This window comes from Gopherus flavomarginatus, chromosome 17 (assembly GCF_025201925.1).
Source record: "Gopherus flavomarginatus isolate rGopFla2 chromosome 17, rGopFla2.mat.asm, whole genome shotgun sequence".
NCBI lineage: Eukaryota > Metazoa > Chordata > Testudines > Testudinidae > Gopherus > Gopherus flavomarginatus.
This window is the reverse complement of record NC_066633.1, coordinates 3,615,470-3,631,677: the sequence shown is the minus strand read 5'-3', so window position 1 is coordinate 3,631,677 and position 16,208 is coordinate 3,615,470. Positions and strand designations below refer to the sequence as shown.

The 16,208-nt window shown below is 40.7% G+C and overlaps 1 protein-coding gene across 8 annotated transcripts in view; it reads right to left on the bottom strand.

The window, feature by feature from the left end:
* The window catches only part of DENND1A (DENN domain containing 1A), a 353,469-nt gene that overhangs the window by 16,739 nt on the left and 320,522 nt on the right, over positions 1–16,208 (bottom strand). For 4 of the 8 annotated variants that reach the window (XM_050926228.1, XM_050926231.1, XM_050926234.1 and 1 more), the window contains 2 exons: positions 12,192–12,251; positions 7,314–7,402 (listed from right to left, as the gene is read on the bottom strand). In XM_050926228.1, coding sequence (XP_050782185.1) covers positions 7,314–7,402; positions 12,192–12,251 — 149 coding nt within the window. The remainder of the gene's footprint in view (positions 1–7,313; positions 7,403–12,191; positions 12,252–16,208) is intronic. The other 4 variants (XM_050926229.1, XM_050926232.1, XM_050926230.1 and 1 more) reach the window with 2 other exon arrangements.

Genomic DNA, 16,208 nt, shown 5'->3' with positions numbered 1-16,208 from the left:
AAGAGATTGTGTATTGTGATTTGTATTTGCTGTACTCCTTTATAAGAGCTGAGGCCACATGTTTGTTGTTTTTGTCTCCTCCAGCTAGAAAGAGGATAGACTGGGCTGGTATTTTAGAGACGTTGGAAAATGCCCCTTAGCCCAGTTGGAGTCATTCAGAATCAATATACTAGTGGTGCTGAATGTACAAAGCCTTCCACTGAACACAAGCTTCTCCTTACAAAGACCTTCCACATATGAGCATCTGAGGAGATTCACTGCTTAGTAAATCATTCACTGCAGCACTAGTGCAATTCAATGCTATTTTGGTCAAGTCCGGTTTAAGGAAAAAAACCACATCCATATGGACTAGGTTTTAGAGAAATCTGTTTTGATCTGCAATGAGCAGTAGCCCTAGGCCATCAGAGAGAGAGAGCCTGTGTGTGTGTGCGCGTACTTTGCGGTCAGGGTGTGTGTTTGATTCTGTAGGTTTGCTATGCTGCTTCCGGGATGCAGCAAGCGGCAGGTGAGCCATCCCACTTTTATGCAGACATTTATTCTTGTGCTGGTTTGGGCTTTCTTTTTAGTAGCAATGCAGAAGGGAATGCACAGTACCAACTTTCCCCTGTGGGTAGTGATAGAAATATATCCGCTGCCAGGTGGCATTGGCGGCCATTACCACATTAAAACAATTACAGTAAAATTTTAATTGGTAGAAGAAAAAAATGCAGGAAGCCAGCTGGTCTCCTGGTCCATTTCCTAATTCTGACTGCAGGTCCCTTGGCAAGGTGGTATCGCTCTCCCAACAGAGTAAGAGAAATGCCACTAGCTTTGTTCAGCTAAGACATTGCATTTCACTCTATGGATGCAGTGGGATGAGAGGCAGGCACAGGCTGAGAAGTGCAGCTCTGTTCTAGTTCATCGGGGAAAGCTATTGGTGTTCAGGGAGTTATGGAGAGAAAGATTTTCATTCCCACTTGTTTACATTTTCCAGTGAACAAGAGACTAGAATTAGGTCAGATAAATGGCCAGGTACATTAATTTATTGGTGATAAGAGTCTGTCTTCAGGGGGAGTTTTATACCCCAATGTAAGTGTTACAGGATTTCTGGCTGTTAACAAACCAACCATGTTAACGGCAACTGTATGTGTACAGATCTCTGGGCATGGTTTGGAGGATGCTCAGTCTGATGAGATTGTTCAGTACAATGCATGTACCCAAACAGAGGAGAAACAGAATAAACCAAGCTCTGCCCTGCAGGAAGGAAGCAAATGGACCAAATACCTGATCCCCCAGAGCTTCCTCAAGCAAAGGGGGAGCTTTTGAAGTGTACTACCTGCATTACATTGTGAAATGAAGAAAATGGGTCTATTTGTCTGAGACCCACATCACTCCCAATAACACCAATAGGAGTTATGAGCACCCATCATGGGAATGGGAAAGGAAACATTGGGGGCTTTGAAAGTGTGGGTTTTCCTGATTCAGGTTTGATTTGTTTCATTATGTCCAAAACATTCTCTGCCCTTCCCATGGAAAAGCCCCATGGAAACAGAGAGTATTATTACTGTAGGTCCTACTGCAAAATCTCCAGTTCCAAACATGCTGGAAAGAAACCTGCTGATCACAATTCTGCTCGTATGCAAAGTAAGCACTACATGCAGCAGGCCTGCCAGAGAGGGAGGAAGGGTTAGTCTGATGGGGAAGCTCTCCAGGAAGCAGAACTGGTGAAGGGATATGGAAGAGAAGGCGAGAAAACAAAATCAGAAACACTCTCACCACAAGCTGGGCCAAGAGCCAGAAAGCACATGCACATGTGACCGCTGGCTGCATTGTGCTCCTGGCAAAAGGAGTGGTGGCAACATTCAACTGCTATGAGTGTGATCAGGAGGAAATGTAAACCAAGATATTAGCTCTTCCTATCTGTGTTGCTCCTCCTGTGTCTCTTACACCTCCCCACTCTCACCTTATAGGTTGCAGCATGATGCAGACTACAGACCGAGGGGAGAATCATGCAGTGCCCTGTGTGGAAGATGCTGCTGTGGAAGGGCTGCTCTGTGACTGGAAATGGCTTATTGCTCGGCATTAAGAAAAAAGTTATTCTAAAATTTAGAAACACTTTCGCTCTGAGGAGGCTTGGAATGATTCTTAGTTAGTGTTGGTGACACTGTAGCACCCAAAGATCCCCATCTGGACTAGGGCCTCACTGTGTGAGGCGCTCTGTGCACCTACCGGACTGCACGATCCCACCTGAAAAGCTGAGACCCTCATTTAAAGATGAAACACAACAAAGTGAGTGTAGCAAAGAACAGGGTGGCAGGGGATGGGGAACAGCCCAGGGTACCATCCCCAGCACCAGGTGGTTTCAAAAGGTTACACTGTGATAGCTCTTGCTGAAACATGTAAAGATTTTTCTCCAATCATTATTTTCAAAGAAGTTCTTCATCAACCATAGCAAACTCCAGTGCTGGGCCTCCCATGATATTTCTCCCCCTGGAAGAAAGTGTCTATGCTCTATTGTTTTCAGATAGCAATATATTTGTTTGCCTGCTCCCACTCACTCACCCACTGACTCTCAGTCATCCCTCTTACTGAGCATTCCTCGTTCTTTTAGAAACACATCTGATCTATCCCCACAAGGCCCTCCGATGACAGGCCGTTCCTCTATGTAAGCCCCTCCCCTGGATGCCTGGCACACATCAAGCTGCAAGGTTATTAGGACTCCAGGGCTTCTTCTGTTCTTCCTGCTAAGGACAGGAGTGAGTCCTGGCGGGAGAAGGCCTATCCAGTTACGCAGCACGTTGTGAAGTTCCTGAGCTATAATGGGGCAGTTGGGCCTTTCCCATTGCTTAGCTGCCTGCTCTCTGACCCCTCTCTCTCCCTCCTCCTCCACCTAACAGCCAGTCTCCTGACCACACAAAACAGCTCACAGAATCTGGAACTAATGGCCTCCTCGGGGCTCCAGAGACTGTCAAAGTGCTGCCCCTAGTGCTGCTAGGACTACTTGTCCCCAGTGTCTCAACCTGGGGAGAGTGAGGGTGGGGCTTCTCTTGCTGAATCTCAACAATCACTACTTAAGGCTCCTGCCTGACAAAATATGACTATTCATTTTTCCTTCTGGAAGAGGCCTCTTCACTCTCCTTTCCTTGGGGCAGCAGTAAAGATAAACCATCCCCTGGTGCTTATAGGGTGGAAGACAAGTGGCCCTATGAGCTGAACAGTCACTTCCACAAGCAAGGTGGCATTGGTATTTGTACAATAAAAAAGGGCCCACTTCCAACTCAGGCATGCTGCTGCTGCATCACCATCACACACTGAGCTCCTGCCCCCTTCCCCAGTCTATGATGTTATTGCATATACAGTCCAGAGCTGAACTTGCCTTGTTTTGCAAACTCACATCTAATTAGCTGTCCTCTGTCACCCCCGAGTCTCTGTTGGCATTACTGCCTTACAGGTTTCTCACACTCATTGACTGTGCACTTTGCATGATCTTTGGACAAAAATCTCACGTTTTAAAGCTGAATCTCATTTTGTTACTTTCCATTCACATTTCTAACCAGTCTGGGTCCCACTGTTTTTGTTCCTCTGACCCGAATGGTGTTTGCAACTCCTGCCAATTTGGTATCTGCAAGTTTCATTAACAGTCTATTCATTTCCTCCTCAGCCCATTTCATGAAGCTGATGGGAGGCACTCACCAAAACAGCAAATGGAATCTGCCTGTGTAGGGGGAGGAAGAATTTCCCGTTGGTACTTGCAAACCTTTAGGTTTCACTGCCAGGTGAAACAAGGGTTCACCCTTACAAAAGAGGGACACTGAAGAGACAAACAGAAGACAAATGTGTATCACTTGGAAAGGCAGAGGTAAATTACAGGTGAAGGGTAAGAGAGTCTTCTGTTCAACTCTGCCTACATCTGGCCTCAAGAGAGATCTGACCAGCAAGGAACTTTCCTTTGTGCATTACAATGATATAGCAGAAGGTTGCTATAGTCTAGTTTCACTTGATTGCAGACTGGGGGACAATACAGAGAGATGGGCCAAAAACAAGCAAAAGAGAAAACCACTGTAGCTTTTAAAAACCAATCCTGTCTCTGTGGTTTCCTTTAAGAGAGATATAGGAGCACTGTCTCCTCCCGGGAAATACAAAAGATAACGGCTTGTAGAAAACAGTCTTAAGGTCCTCTCTTTAATTAGGGTCAGCTATTCTTTTAAATGTTTTTTAATTATTTAAAATGCTGTTCTGGGGTAAATAGCGAGGAAGGAGGTCAGGATTAATGAGTCTCCTCCTGTGCAAAGTCACTTGCCTAACCACACTTGAAAGTCTCAAGCCATTTACATTAGCTTTCTTATTAAACAAAAGATACTATATATTTCTGACACCACCACAAAGCTAATCCTCACTGGTTTGTGTTTTTGCCCGCAGTGATGCTCTGGAGCCACACATGCCATGTTCTCCGGTGAAGATTTCCATCTTCTATCATAGCACTTTGAAAGCTGCATCTGCCTCCTCTTTCTTTTCCCATTCATCTCCCCAATGCCAACACGTTTTTGTTAGAATAATGTTTACAAGGTGTCTGGTCCATTATAATATTGTAGTATTAACTGGCTGGCCAGAGGCTCCCTATATTTGCTGAAGTTTGTCCTGCCAGCTAAAGTTGATGACAGGAGAGAATGAAAATAGATCTAACTGCTATTGTGACATGACATTTGGATTGGGAGAAACATTGAAGATGGGACAGATCGGAAACAGATTCAGAAAAATACTGGCACCGCACACCAAATGTCACTAGCACTAGAAGCTACTCCTTTCCCAGCCCTAAGCTCCTGCTGGTCATTTAAAAAGTAAAAAAAAACCCTCTTAGAGTGAAATGCCAACATGTAATTCTTTGTCAGTGCACGTGCCTAAAGAACAGGTCAGATTCCTGAAAAGAGTCATCAATACTGTTTGCATTCACAGCCATTTCCACAATACAGCAATTTAGTGATTTGTCCAGTTTCAATAGTTGAATTTTTAGGCATCTCTAGCAAACTAACTTGGAATCTCTAACAAACTAACTGCAAAAAATTAAAATTTAGAATAAAATGGTAATTAGCATTTAATTGGTGGGCATAAGTGTAAAATACTGGTGAGCTATTTCAACTAAATTTCCTGATCTCATATAGTTTTGATTCTTTTGTAACATGAAATGTAAATAAAGTTTAGAAGCAGGTCAAATTGAATGATGTCAGGCAGCTTAATCCAAAAATGTGTAATCCTTACTACAAAATATGCATGGTGGTTGCACTAATTCCTTTATCCTATCCCTATAGTCTATTAGTCATGCAACAATTCAAGGATCAGCATGTTAATTAAATGATTCACAAAATACATTTCCTTAAATAAAAATGAACACTATAATCTTTTTGCAAGGAGAGCCTTCCCAGGAAGCACCATATATACCTTACAAACCCTTGTGCAGGACTGGCTTGCAATCTATTCCACAAGAGGGCAATCATATTCCACTATAAAATGTATAGGATGATTGTGGCTCAGTTTAGAAGTGACCAGTTATTTCCAGCTGAACGCAAACTGCTAAATACCTCCCCATTCTGCTGTGGTTGGGAAAAGTGAAACAAGTATCTAATTTGAGATGACACTAACTCACTCTTCAGAATTGAAAATAACTAAGTTTACAGAAGCTAAGTGTTTTCTTGTTCCATGTTTTTGAATAGTTATCTGCTACCTGAAATACTGAAGGTATTTCACTGCCAGGATACCCAATCACCTCAGATTAGAGAGCAAACAAATAATATAGATGGGACATGACATACGACATATGATTATTAATACTGTGGCTGGATAGGAACGCTAAGATAGAAGAAATTTTAGAAATTGAAAGTAAGTTCACTTTTCAAGAGCATAATTAAAGACATTCCAAGGGCAAAAAATATAAATTAATTCTTTCTGTAAGTTTGGTTCAGACAACTTACATTCTCAGTCTAGTGCCTGCTGTTCTTACCTGTCTGCCTGAGTGTTCCCAGGTGAGTGCCAAACACCCTCTCCTGACACTGGCAATATTTTCCAAGACATCCTTTTCTACCTAACATCAGTAGCCCCTGGCAATATGCCCAGTCCTCAGCTTCCCAAATTCTGCACCGAAATAAGGCAACCTGCTTATTCAGACACTCAAAAGTACAGCAAACTAGCAGCAGATTTTGGTAGGCAAACAGAGGTGCCACATAATCACTTCTTTTGTAATTGTAGATGATGTAAACATTTACATTCTTAATAATTTGCTGAATAAAAATGAATAATAAATAAATCAAGTCAGATACATATGCTAATGAAATATACCTGTCAGGTCCTGAAAGTGTTCTTTAGGCTGCATTAGTAAGGAGGGATATCCATTCTCTCTTTAGGTTTATACTTGGTGGCCTATTGTTTAACTACAGGTTGGAAAGATTGTATTCAGACTGAATCAACTACTCAACAAATCTCTGCCCTTTATAAAGTCCTTTTGTTTGGTAGCTTTCATTGAGAAATCTGCAAAACCTTCTCTATTCAGGATAATAGATGATGCATTATTGTTTTGAACAACAAAAGATGCTGGAAAGCAATGCCTGTGTGTTGTTTATATGTGATATTCTTCAGGCACAGGAATGAAACTTATTTAAAGAAGTGATTTAGGGAAGTTTTCAATCAACTTTACAGAGATTATGAAATTTTAGCTACTAAACAAGAGACATTGCGCACTATAAAGCCTTCACTATATATAGGGTGACCAGATGCCCCAATTTTATACGGACAGTCCCGATTTTGGGCTCTTTTTCTTATTACCTCCCACCCTCTGTCCTGATTTTTCACATTTGCTGTCTGGTCACCCTAATTATAAGGCTCTCTGTAGAGCTTCAACTGACAGAAGGACTTCAACAATCATACAGAACCACCCTTAAATGTCTGATCATAAAACACTCCCTGGTTCCTAGGCAAGGCTACTCAATGCTGGTAGTTTATAAATAGAGCTGGTCAAAATCTTCCATTGAAAATTTTTTTAAATGAAGCCTTTTTCCAAACTAAAAATGTTCATAAAACGCTTTTTTTTTTTAAAAATTCTGGTTTAAAAAAACCTGGAAATTAAAAAAAAATTGTTTTTTTTTAACTCCTTTCTCTCATCTAAAATTTTGCCCCAAATTTTTTAAAAATGAAAACCTGTTGTGTTTCATAATTAAAATTACCCTGAAATTCTGAATTTTTGTGAAACTATATTTCCTTTCTTTGACCAGCGTTAATTATAAACAAACCTCAGACCCTTTACATGCTCAGGCAGATGTTGAGAAATGCAGCAACAAAATACATACTGTTCTGGACTAGAAACTGAAGTCCTTCGCCCTTCCACAGCAATGTTGCTCTTGGGTCTCTTAACAACGTGAGGTCTTGGAGGACGAACCTATTATACATACACACAATGGAGACATTTCATCAAATACTCTTCAAGCATCAAAAGAATAGAAACATTCCACATAAAATCTGCAAAAATTGATCCACTGCCAGCTTAGACATTGCTTCCATTCAGAATCCCTCTTGAAAATTTATATATTTCTGTGCCACACTAAAATTATAATTAAATCTGTATTAAACTGAACTATAGTAACCCATAACATTAAAGGACTCTAAAGTAATGGCACTTGTGCAAATGTATATCTAAGTTTAGATGTCTGGGCTAAGGGTTAAAATGGTTCAACTTATCTTACTTTTGTAAAGCTGCAAATGTCATGTAAATGCTTTTGTCAGTTTGGAATCATACTGAAGATATGAGTAATTGGAAGAGTCAGGTCAATACACTGACTTATGGGCATTAGCCATGTACTAAAAGTTTATTTCACGTCTCCATGCAGTAGATGAACAAATACTAGATCTTCTGAGTCCCCAAATTGTGTGCTTCACGTAAAGACTTAATTGCTAAAATGGAAATGGGAAAGCCTTGTATTTTGTTGCACAATGTCCAGGAGACCAGAGTTCAACTCCAAAACCACACTCTTTTTCTTTGCCTGTTTGTAATAAACTGATTGACTTTCTATAGCAATCACTTCGGTGTAGGGAAGAGAGCACTGAAAAAAATGAAGAAATGAAAATAAAAGTGAAAGTATGAAAAGCATTAGCAATTTCCATAATGACAAAGAGTTTGGTCCTTTAATCAGTTTAATAAAACATATTATTGTGTTTCCATAAACACTGAAGAGTTGCATGTGAATTTTATTCAGTAGCCATTCAATAAAATCTGAAGTTTTTCTGCAGTTAGATGATATATTTGATATTCAGTTTCTATTAGCCTTATCTGAAGTTACCACTTTATCATCTTCTGATGCTGAGAAACTGTTTTTTTTTGCTAGCAGAGAACAGGAAATATACAAGCTTCAGTTTAGGGAATGTTTACACACACACCTAACTGTTCTCGCATGAGCAGTATTATTGAAGTCAATGTGACTACTTGCATGTGTCAAGCTAAGTGCATACGTAATGGTTTGCAGGGTCAGGGCCACAAAGTAAAAATCACCTTCTCCAATGGGAGTTGTTCATATGTAAGAATTATTCTCATTACAAAATTCTAAGTTGTTGACTTAGCCCAACATTTCAGCAAGACTCTCCAAAGTCCCCAAATAAAGAACAGAACACAACTAAACTTCTGCCATCCCTAAGCTTGTTTTCTTAATAGCTGCAGTATACAGAAGGCTGTTAAAAGTCTACAATCTAAATGCTCTTTGGATGATGGGTGAATTTGTTTGCGGTGAGAGATGATGGTCTCTCCTCCCCCATACCCCCCATCCTTAGTATGGTTATAGGAACATAAAGCTCTAATTTCCACAGCTGGAAAAAACCCTGAACCCTGTGTGTAGGGTTTGCGACACAAACATGCATAAGATAATAGAATTATCTTTTGAATTTTTGTTTCAAAGGAAATAGTGTGCAGCAGAAATGATGGAGAAGTTCAGAGACAGATTGCCGCTATTCATGGGGGGTGGAAGAAGGGCTTATAGGAAGGTCAGATGTTAAGGTCTAGAAGATCAGTCCCCACACAAGACTGTTCCTTTCTACAATAAAGACAACTTAAGAATGTGAATTTATGGCAGGAATCGAAGGATTAAGTTTGTGGCAACTTCCACTGAACTTGCAACGTGGTAAAACATGGGGAAAAGAACAACAGAGCTAATTAGAGGAGCTGAGCTGTCAGAGTGCAGCTGAATGGCTCAGTGCCAACAAACAAAAAGAATGGGCTGGCAATCAGCAGGATCGATGGAGAAGATTGCTTCATTAGGGATGATAAAACAGAGAGAGAGAGAGAGAGGCAAGCAAGAGGGATATATAGAGAGAGAGAAAGAGAAAAAGGAAGAAAGAAAGCTGTTTAATTAAGCCTGAGCTGGAAGATGATGCATAAAGCTGGCTTGTCATCATGCTGTGAACACTTTCACCTTTTGGGTGGTACTCAAGGGGGGATGACTTTGGATGGCTCCTCTAGTGTTACCAGCCCAGCAGTGTCTGGGGAAAAATGCTAAGAAGGATTTAGAGCACTGTTCTAGGGGGACTGCAGGGGAAAGTCAGGAAACAAGCCAATTCCTTGCTGGATTTGATGTCGTATATATCCAAGCAGGCTGAGTTAAATGTGTACTGAACGCACAAGCACCTAGAAAATCTGATAGCATGAGAGCGTGTATGAGAAAGAAAGGGTAAATACCTAATGTAGAAGGGTTAAACTTGCACATAATACTCCCTACTTCACCTTACACATTATTACTCAGCATTTGAAGTACTTTTCTTTAATTGAAAGAAGTTTCATTCCAGCCCACAGGTCGTGCTCACTATAAACAATGGTTCCTTTGTCAGGGTGTCACATTCATTCCCAAAAAGTGAAATATAAAAAGCTTATTTCTTATATGTTTCCTTACTGTGTTTTTATTTCAAACTGCCACAGTGATGTATGCTACAAACATTCCTACCAGGAAAATGCCATTAACTAGCATCTTCACAAAGCAGCGATTTTCAACCTTTATTCATCTTCAGCCCCCTAAAAAATTTAGAATGGAGGTGCAGAACCCTTTGGAAATCTTAGACAGTCTGTGAACCCCCCAGGGTCCTTGAACCACCGGTTGAAACCCACTGTTCTATGGTAACAACCACCTTTTGTGGACCCCTTAGGCATAAGTCTGCAGACCCCAGCATTCAGTATTTCCTGGCAGCAGGCAAGGGGAGTCAGTGTTTTGTGTTGGTTGGACCTGGGCACAGAAATTAGGGTATCAACATGCTCTAAGATACAGAGCTGGAAAAGCACTCTGTGAAAAATGTTATTCTTTACGCTACAAAAGTGTGTTTTATATAGTAAAAACAAAACAAAGCAGTACTGATAAACACAATCTATAGATTTAGTCAACTTTAAAGACTAATTCTGATATTCCCCTGCCAGGCACTTATCTCTTAAAGCCACATTACAGCAGCTCTGTATTCTTCTGCGTACATGCAAATACGATGTACAAGTCATACTTGCTGTAGCTATGCACGGTTGCTGGAAAAAATGGTCTAGAAATGCTTTAAGAGCTATTTTAATCATACACATTTATCTTGATTTTCATCCTGATGAACGCAGCATTCCAGTTGCATTTGTTAGCACAGGCTGCTGAATGCAACAGGAGCTTTTATTATTACTTTCTAACATTTTATCAATCACTTTGGGAGCAAAGACAGTTGACACAAACACATCATACTGAGGACTACTAATGCACTACATCTGAGAGATTTAAACAGACTGGGCAAGATCTCCTTTGATGCAATACACTATTCAAACCGAAGCAATATTGTTCTGAAACATTTTGTCCACAGAAGTCCCAGCATGGCCTGATGGCACAACACCAGCCTAGAGCAGAACAAGAGGAATGTGAAGTGCTACAGGGGACCTCTGGTTTTAGAAAGAATAAGGGGAAAATTTGTTCCGTGTGCACCATATCCTGGAGGGTTTCCGGTATCAATTACATTCAAGGAGATGCATAAGCATAGTTAGCACTGCCTTTTATACATGTAGAAGGGACGTATACAATGCAGAAATCCATAACAATGACTCTTAAGCACTACACCCACAGTTATAAAGAAAAAAACATGCCATCTAAATATAAACTTAGGAACATGCACTGAAGGTTAAAAGTGAACCCACACCCAAGTGCACTGGTTAACCTGCTTGCCTGCCACATCACAGACACTAAACATCTCCAGCAAGTTTTAGCAAGACTGGATTTGAAAACTTGCTAGGTTGTTTTATATGGATATATAAGGAAGCGAGTAGAGAAAGCATTTGCCTTCTGATGAAATTATGCTCGCTGGGCAGAAATCCTAAACAGAATTAAGTACCCTCTGTGTTTGTTGCAAAAACAACTGTCAGCTTGAACTGACACCAACTTATTTCCTTTGGTAAATAACAGTTACAGCCTCAGATCTAGCACAGTCTCCATTTTTAAAGGCATCTGGAATAGTTAATATGCAACAGTATGGCTACAAATCAGTGTTTAAAATAGAAAACTGCTTAGACAACATTTCCTTGCCTAACAGGTGCTGCACTGATTTCTGTGTAGCTTTTCTGTAAAAAAAGGCATTTGGTCTTACCAAGATGTTGGTGCCTGACATTTTTTATACTATATATAATTAAATGGATCTCCAGCTAGCATTTTAAATTAACATTATGCACATTTCTATACAGGGCACAATGTAGTACTGCCCAGATACAGATTTCCTATTCTTTGGACCTATCCAACTCACCTACTCTGGGAGGAAAAAATTAACAATCAATCCCAACGCATTTACAGGAAGACCTGGGGAAAATAAATAACTTAGTGTCAGATTTTTGCTTCCTTTTATATTTATGAGTTTAGTGCAAGTCTTCAAAAGCTCACTGGCTAAAAACTTATGTCAGCCTAGAAAGATTTTGGTTTAAATAATCACCACAAGAGTAAAAACAAATATCACACAACAGCAGCAGAATTGACCTACAGCTGCAGAACTTGTCAAAGAAAAGCAGAATAAAATGCAGGTCCCAAGGTTGTGCCACAGCAGAAAAGGAGGCAGTTTAGGAGTATAATTCCCATGTTGCTTTTTGCAAGGTTCAACAGTCCAAACTACCAAGATTTAGTAATGCTACTGAGAGCGCGATTCAGGCAGTGTTAAGCTGCGGCAGTGAGGCAAAACTACTAGCTACTCACGGGCCTAGATGAACGCTGTATCTTTGGAGGAGGCGGCCGAGGTGGACGTACTCTTTGCTGCTGTATCAAAGTGGAAACTTAGTAATCAGTACATTAAAATATAATCACCGCACATGAAATACCTTTGATTTTGTATCAATAGCAGTCCATGTGAATAATAGCATGTGCTTTAACCCCACTTCATACTCACCCCAACTGGTGCCAATACCTTTCAAACAGAGGAATGCTGTCCTGACCAGTAAACAGAATGAAATAGTAGAAGAGCTCTGTATTGGTAAGGGTGCATGTCTGCCTCCCAGGTGTAAGTTAAAGCTCAGCACACAAAGCTCTCTAGATTAGACTGTCCAAAATGTATTATGACTTGAGGATAATCAAGGAGCACTATAACTGGTAATTTCAAGTACTCTAGATGACATTTCAGGATAGAAAATTGGAGACTGATACTATAATTAGCTTTTCTTCCCTAAGATTCCATGAGCGATTTTTGTGCTCAGAAAATTTAGGGTACGTCACTGGAATAGAAATCCTGTGGCACAGTCACAGCTGGCCCAGGCCTTCACAGGGTCCCGGAGTCCAGGCTCCAGCTCAAGTGCCTACACAGCCTGGCAACCCTAGTCCCATGACCCTGGCCAGCCATGGGTGTTGAATTGCTGTGCAGCAGTACCCAGTGCGACCAAGGCCCTGAACCAATAATGCACTTAGGCTCAGTAGACCACCTGTTAAAATCAACTGGACTCTTCACGTACCTGAAGTTGAATACATGCTCAAGTGCTTGGCTGATCAGGGGCTAGGGGCCAGGAGTAGAGTGGACAGGAGCTGTGCAAGCTTTCTACATTTACTTCTGCCATTGCACCTGCAACCCCAGCCTACTGTACCAGGCCCTGGGCCAAACTCAGAGCAAAAACGATGGAAGGGCAAGTCTGTGTGCTAGCTTAGTGAGGTGGACAAATAAGGACTAGGATGGAATCTGTCAGCATCATTAGCACTTTCGAATGAAGACGTATGTCTCCAGAAGTGAAAGGTCAGTATATTAACTGAAGGTGCCTATTTTGATCCCCCCAATTTTGAATTTTGTGTTGTCCAATTCCTTGCTGCTGTAACTCTGCTGGAAACACTCCTACTCTGCTGCTTCTGAATACACAGCATAATAATAAGCTTCATACAAGCAAGATTTTGTGTGCACCCTACTGTTCTGTAGAACTGAGACTCAAATGAACCATATGAGGTGAAGCTGAATTAAAAGACCCCCAAAATTCCAAATGCATTTTAGTGCTGAGGACTTGATAAAAACTGGAGTGGATTGTCCTCCTAGTGATTGTTCAAATACATATGGGCTAGGAGAGAAATGAACAGAAGCCTGCAATGAAGTGAATACAAGAATTTCTATACATGTCTGCTAGGAAGAACAGCAACAATTGTATCACTACCTGAAAAGTACCACACATTCTGCAGACAAGACTTCTGTCAACTGTATGGAGAAAGGATATATACAGGCAGGGGGAGTCAGATTCAAAAATAAAGTCTACTTAGGTTAGTATATTTCAATGAAGACAAAGTTTCCATCGCTCTATCTCAGCAGCAGTTCTCAACTTTCTGCTGGAGTGCCCTTTGCTCTGGACTCCAGATGGACATCTCCTCCCCCAACACTCCTACCCACACACAATGCTCTGGCACAGCTCTGCAATCCAGCCCTTTTCTGGCATTCACACTCTTCTTTTCTCTTCTCTTGCTCCTATTCAACGTATTTAAAAAACATGTTTTGCATGTGCTGATTTTTACTTTATTGTTTGCTGCCCCAACCCTTCCCAATCAACAGAAGCCATGGGCTCGGACGTTGTTAGTGGTTCTCAGGTGCCAGGCAGCACGCACTTACATTGATAAGAGAGAGGTCTGGGCAGGGGAGTTGATGCCAGAGTCCATCCATGCAAATGCTTCTTATAAAAGTCATCATGGGAACAAAGATTCTCATAGTGAGGTGACGGCTCCAGGTTCATGTAGCTTTATTTCCCCAGCCAAAATTCATTATTCCTCTCTTCTACCCAGCTCCTTCCTGGGACTAGCCTGGGGCTCCACCTCATCTTCCCTCCCCATCAGCTCAGGCTTGGAAGTGCTGCCTTAATATATTTAACTTCCTTCACAGAGCTTGGGATATTTATTTTTTATTAGGTTGCAGCAGTTTCATACTTTCAGCAATTTATTTTCCTATTCATATGCACAGCATTTACTACCTTACTTAGTGACCCTCTGGCTCATTGAAGAGCAGCACTGTGTGATTGCTAGAGTATTCTTTTCTATCACTTGCCTTTTTTCCTATGCTTACATTTCTGTTTGCCTCCTGCATATATGTTTTGCTTTTTATTTGTGTAGAAAACTTAAAGAATAGTACATGACAGAACTGCCAGGGTGGAACAGTGATTTAGGAAATCTTCGTGTTTTCCTGATGCCACAGATTGAAGGGTGTTAAGCAGGTCAGTAATTCTATTTACCAGGGCTGTTTTAATTTAAAACAAAATTGGTTTAATATTTCTCATCTAACAAAAGTAAAAAGTCAGTCAGTAAAATGATATTAGGCAACATTTTCAATAGAAGTTGATGCTACCACTTCTTCAGAATTAGTTCCTTTCATCAGCTGCCTTTCTTTATTATATTCTATTATGGAAACCCTTTTTGGTTTAGTATCTGAATTGCCTTGCAACAGCAAAACCCAGGCAAGTTTTGGAGAAAACACTGCAAGACTATGGCATCAATAGCATCAGCTGAAGAGCCAGAACCAACAGTTATATTGTTAAATCTTCCAAAAACAGGCAACACCTTCAGAGAGGGACCGACCACACAGCATCCGAGGATTACCTCCTACTGAGATGATCAATACATTGATCACAGCCATTGCAAAGGCACATACAACTGAACATTACTTGCCCACCCTTATGACTCACTTGGTGATTTTGTCGGAGAGAATGTGACAGGATTCATTATATTATCCGTTCATATTGTCACTTGCTAACAAAGAAAGGCAATGGCAAGAAAGAAGATTTAATTCCTTTTAAAAAGACCTGAAAGCTATCCCTCCAAACACGCTGGAGGATGCACCATTATTTGCACCCCTTTTTTCCTTCACGGAGTTATTAATGCACACTGTAGAATCTCCACATACAAATCGGAGAAGCAGCAGAGAAGGCTCTGAAAGGAAGCACACAGAGGAATGACAGCATCTGGGATATTCCCTTGCAGCAGAAACTAGAAAAGTTGGTGGATAGTAAATTATTTAATTTTTCTTTTCTTGGCTATTTGCAAAAATAATTTAATTCTTCCGTCTGTCATACATCACTTAGTATTATTTCAGCATTGCCAACCCTGTTCAACAGTCATTAGTTAGATCTCAAAAAAATCATGCAAATAGCTTAAAAATTACGAGATTTAAAAACAAAAAAAAAGGAAATGTTGGGGGTTCTTTATTTGTCATCCAGCCTCTGAGGCATTAGGGTGAACTTGGGTAATGTTTTCGAGTTCTTCTCAGAGTCTCTGAGGGCTAGAATCTTATTTTTTAAAAAATAAAAATGAGATACTGACCTAAATCATTTGACTGGAGGATCTGGGGTCTTAAGAAAAACACAAATATTGCAAGATTCATGATAAAATCACCAGAGCTGCAATGCTTATTTACAGAGGCTCCCCACTGTCTGCCTCTTTCTGGCCCTTGCTCTCTGTTTGGGCAATTTAGATTGGCTTTTTTAACACCATATTATGCTGGAAGCTCAAATTTAATGTTATGTCCACTGTTGCCTGCACTCTCTTTCCAGCATTTCTTTCCTCCGATAATACACTTTCCCCTCAGCACCAGCATTCATTCATCCTTCTTCTTTTCTGCACCTTTTTGTTTTACTCATTACATTCTTGAGCTCCTTTTCCCTTTTCCTATTAACATTATGCACACGTGCAAATGTTTTGCTAGATCAGAACCTTAAGTCACTGCTGGAAGCCAACCCAGGATGGATTCATCACTGTGTTGCCATTAGA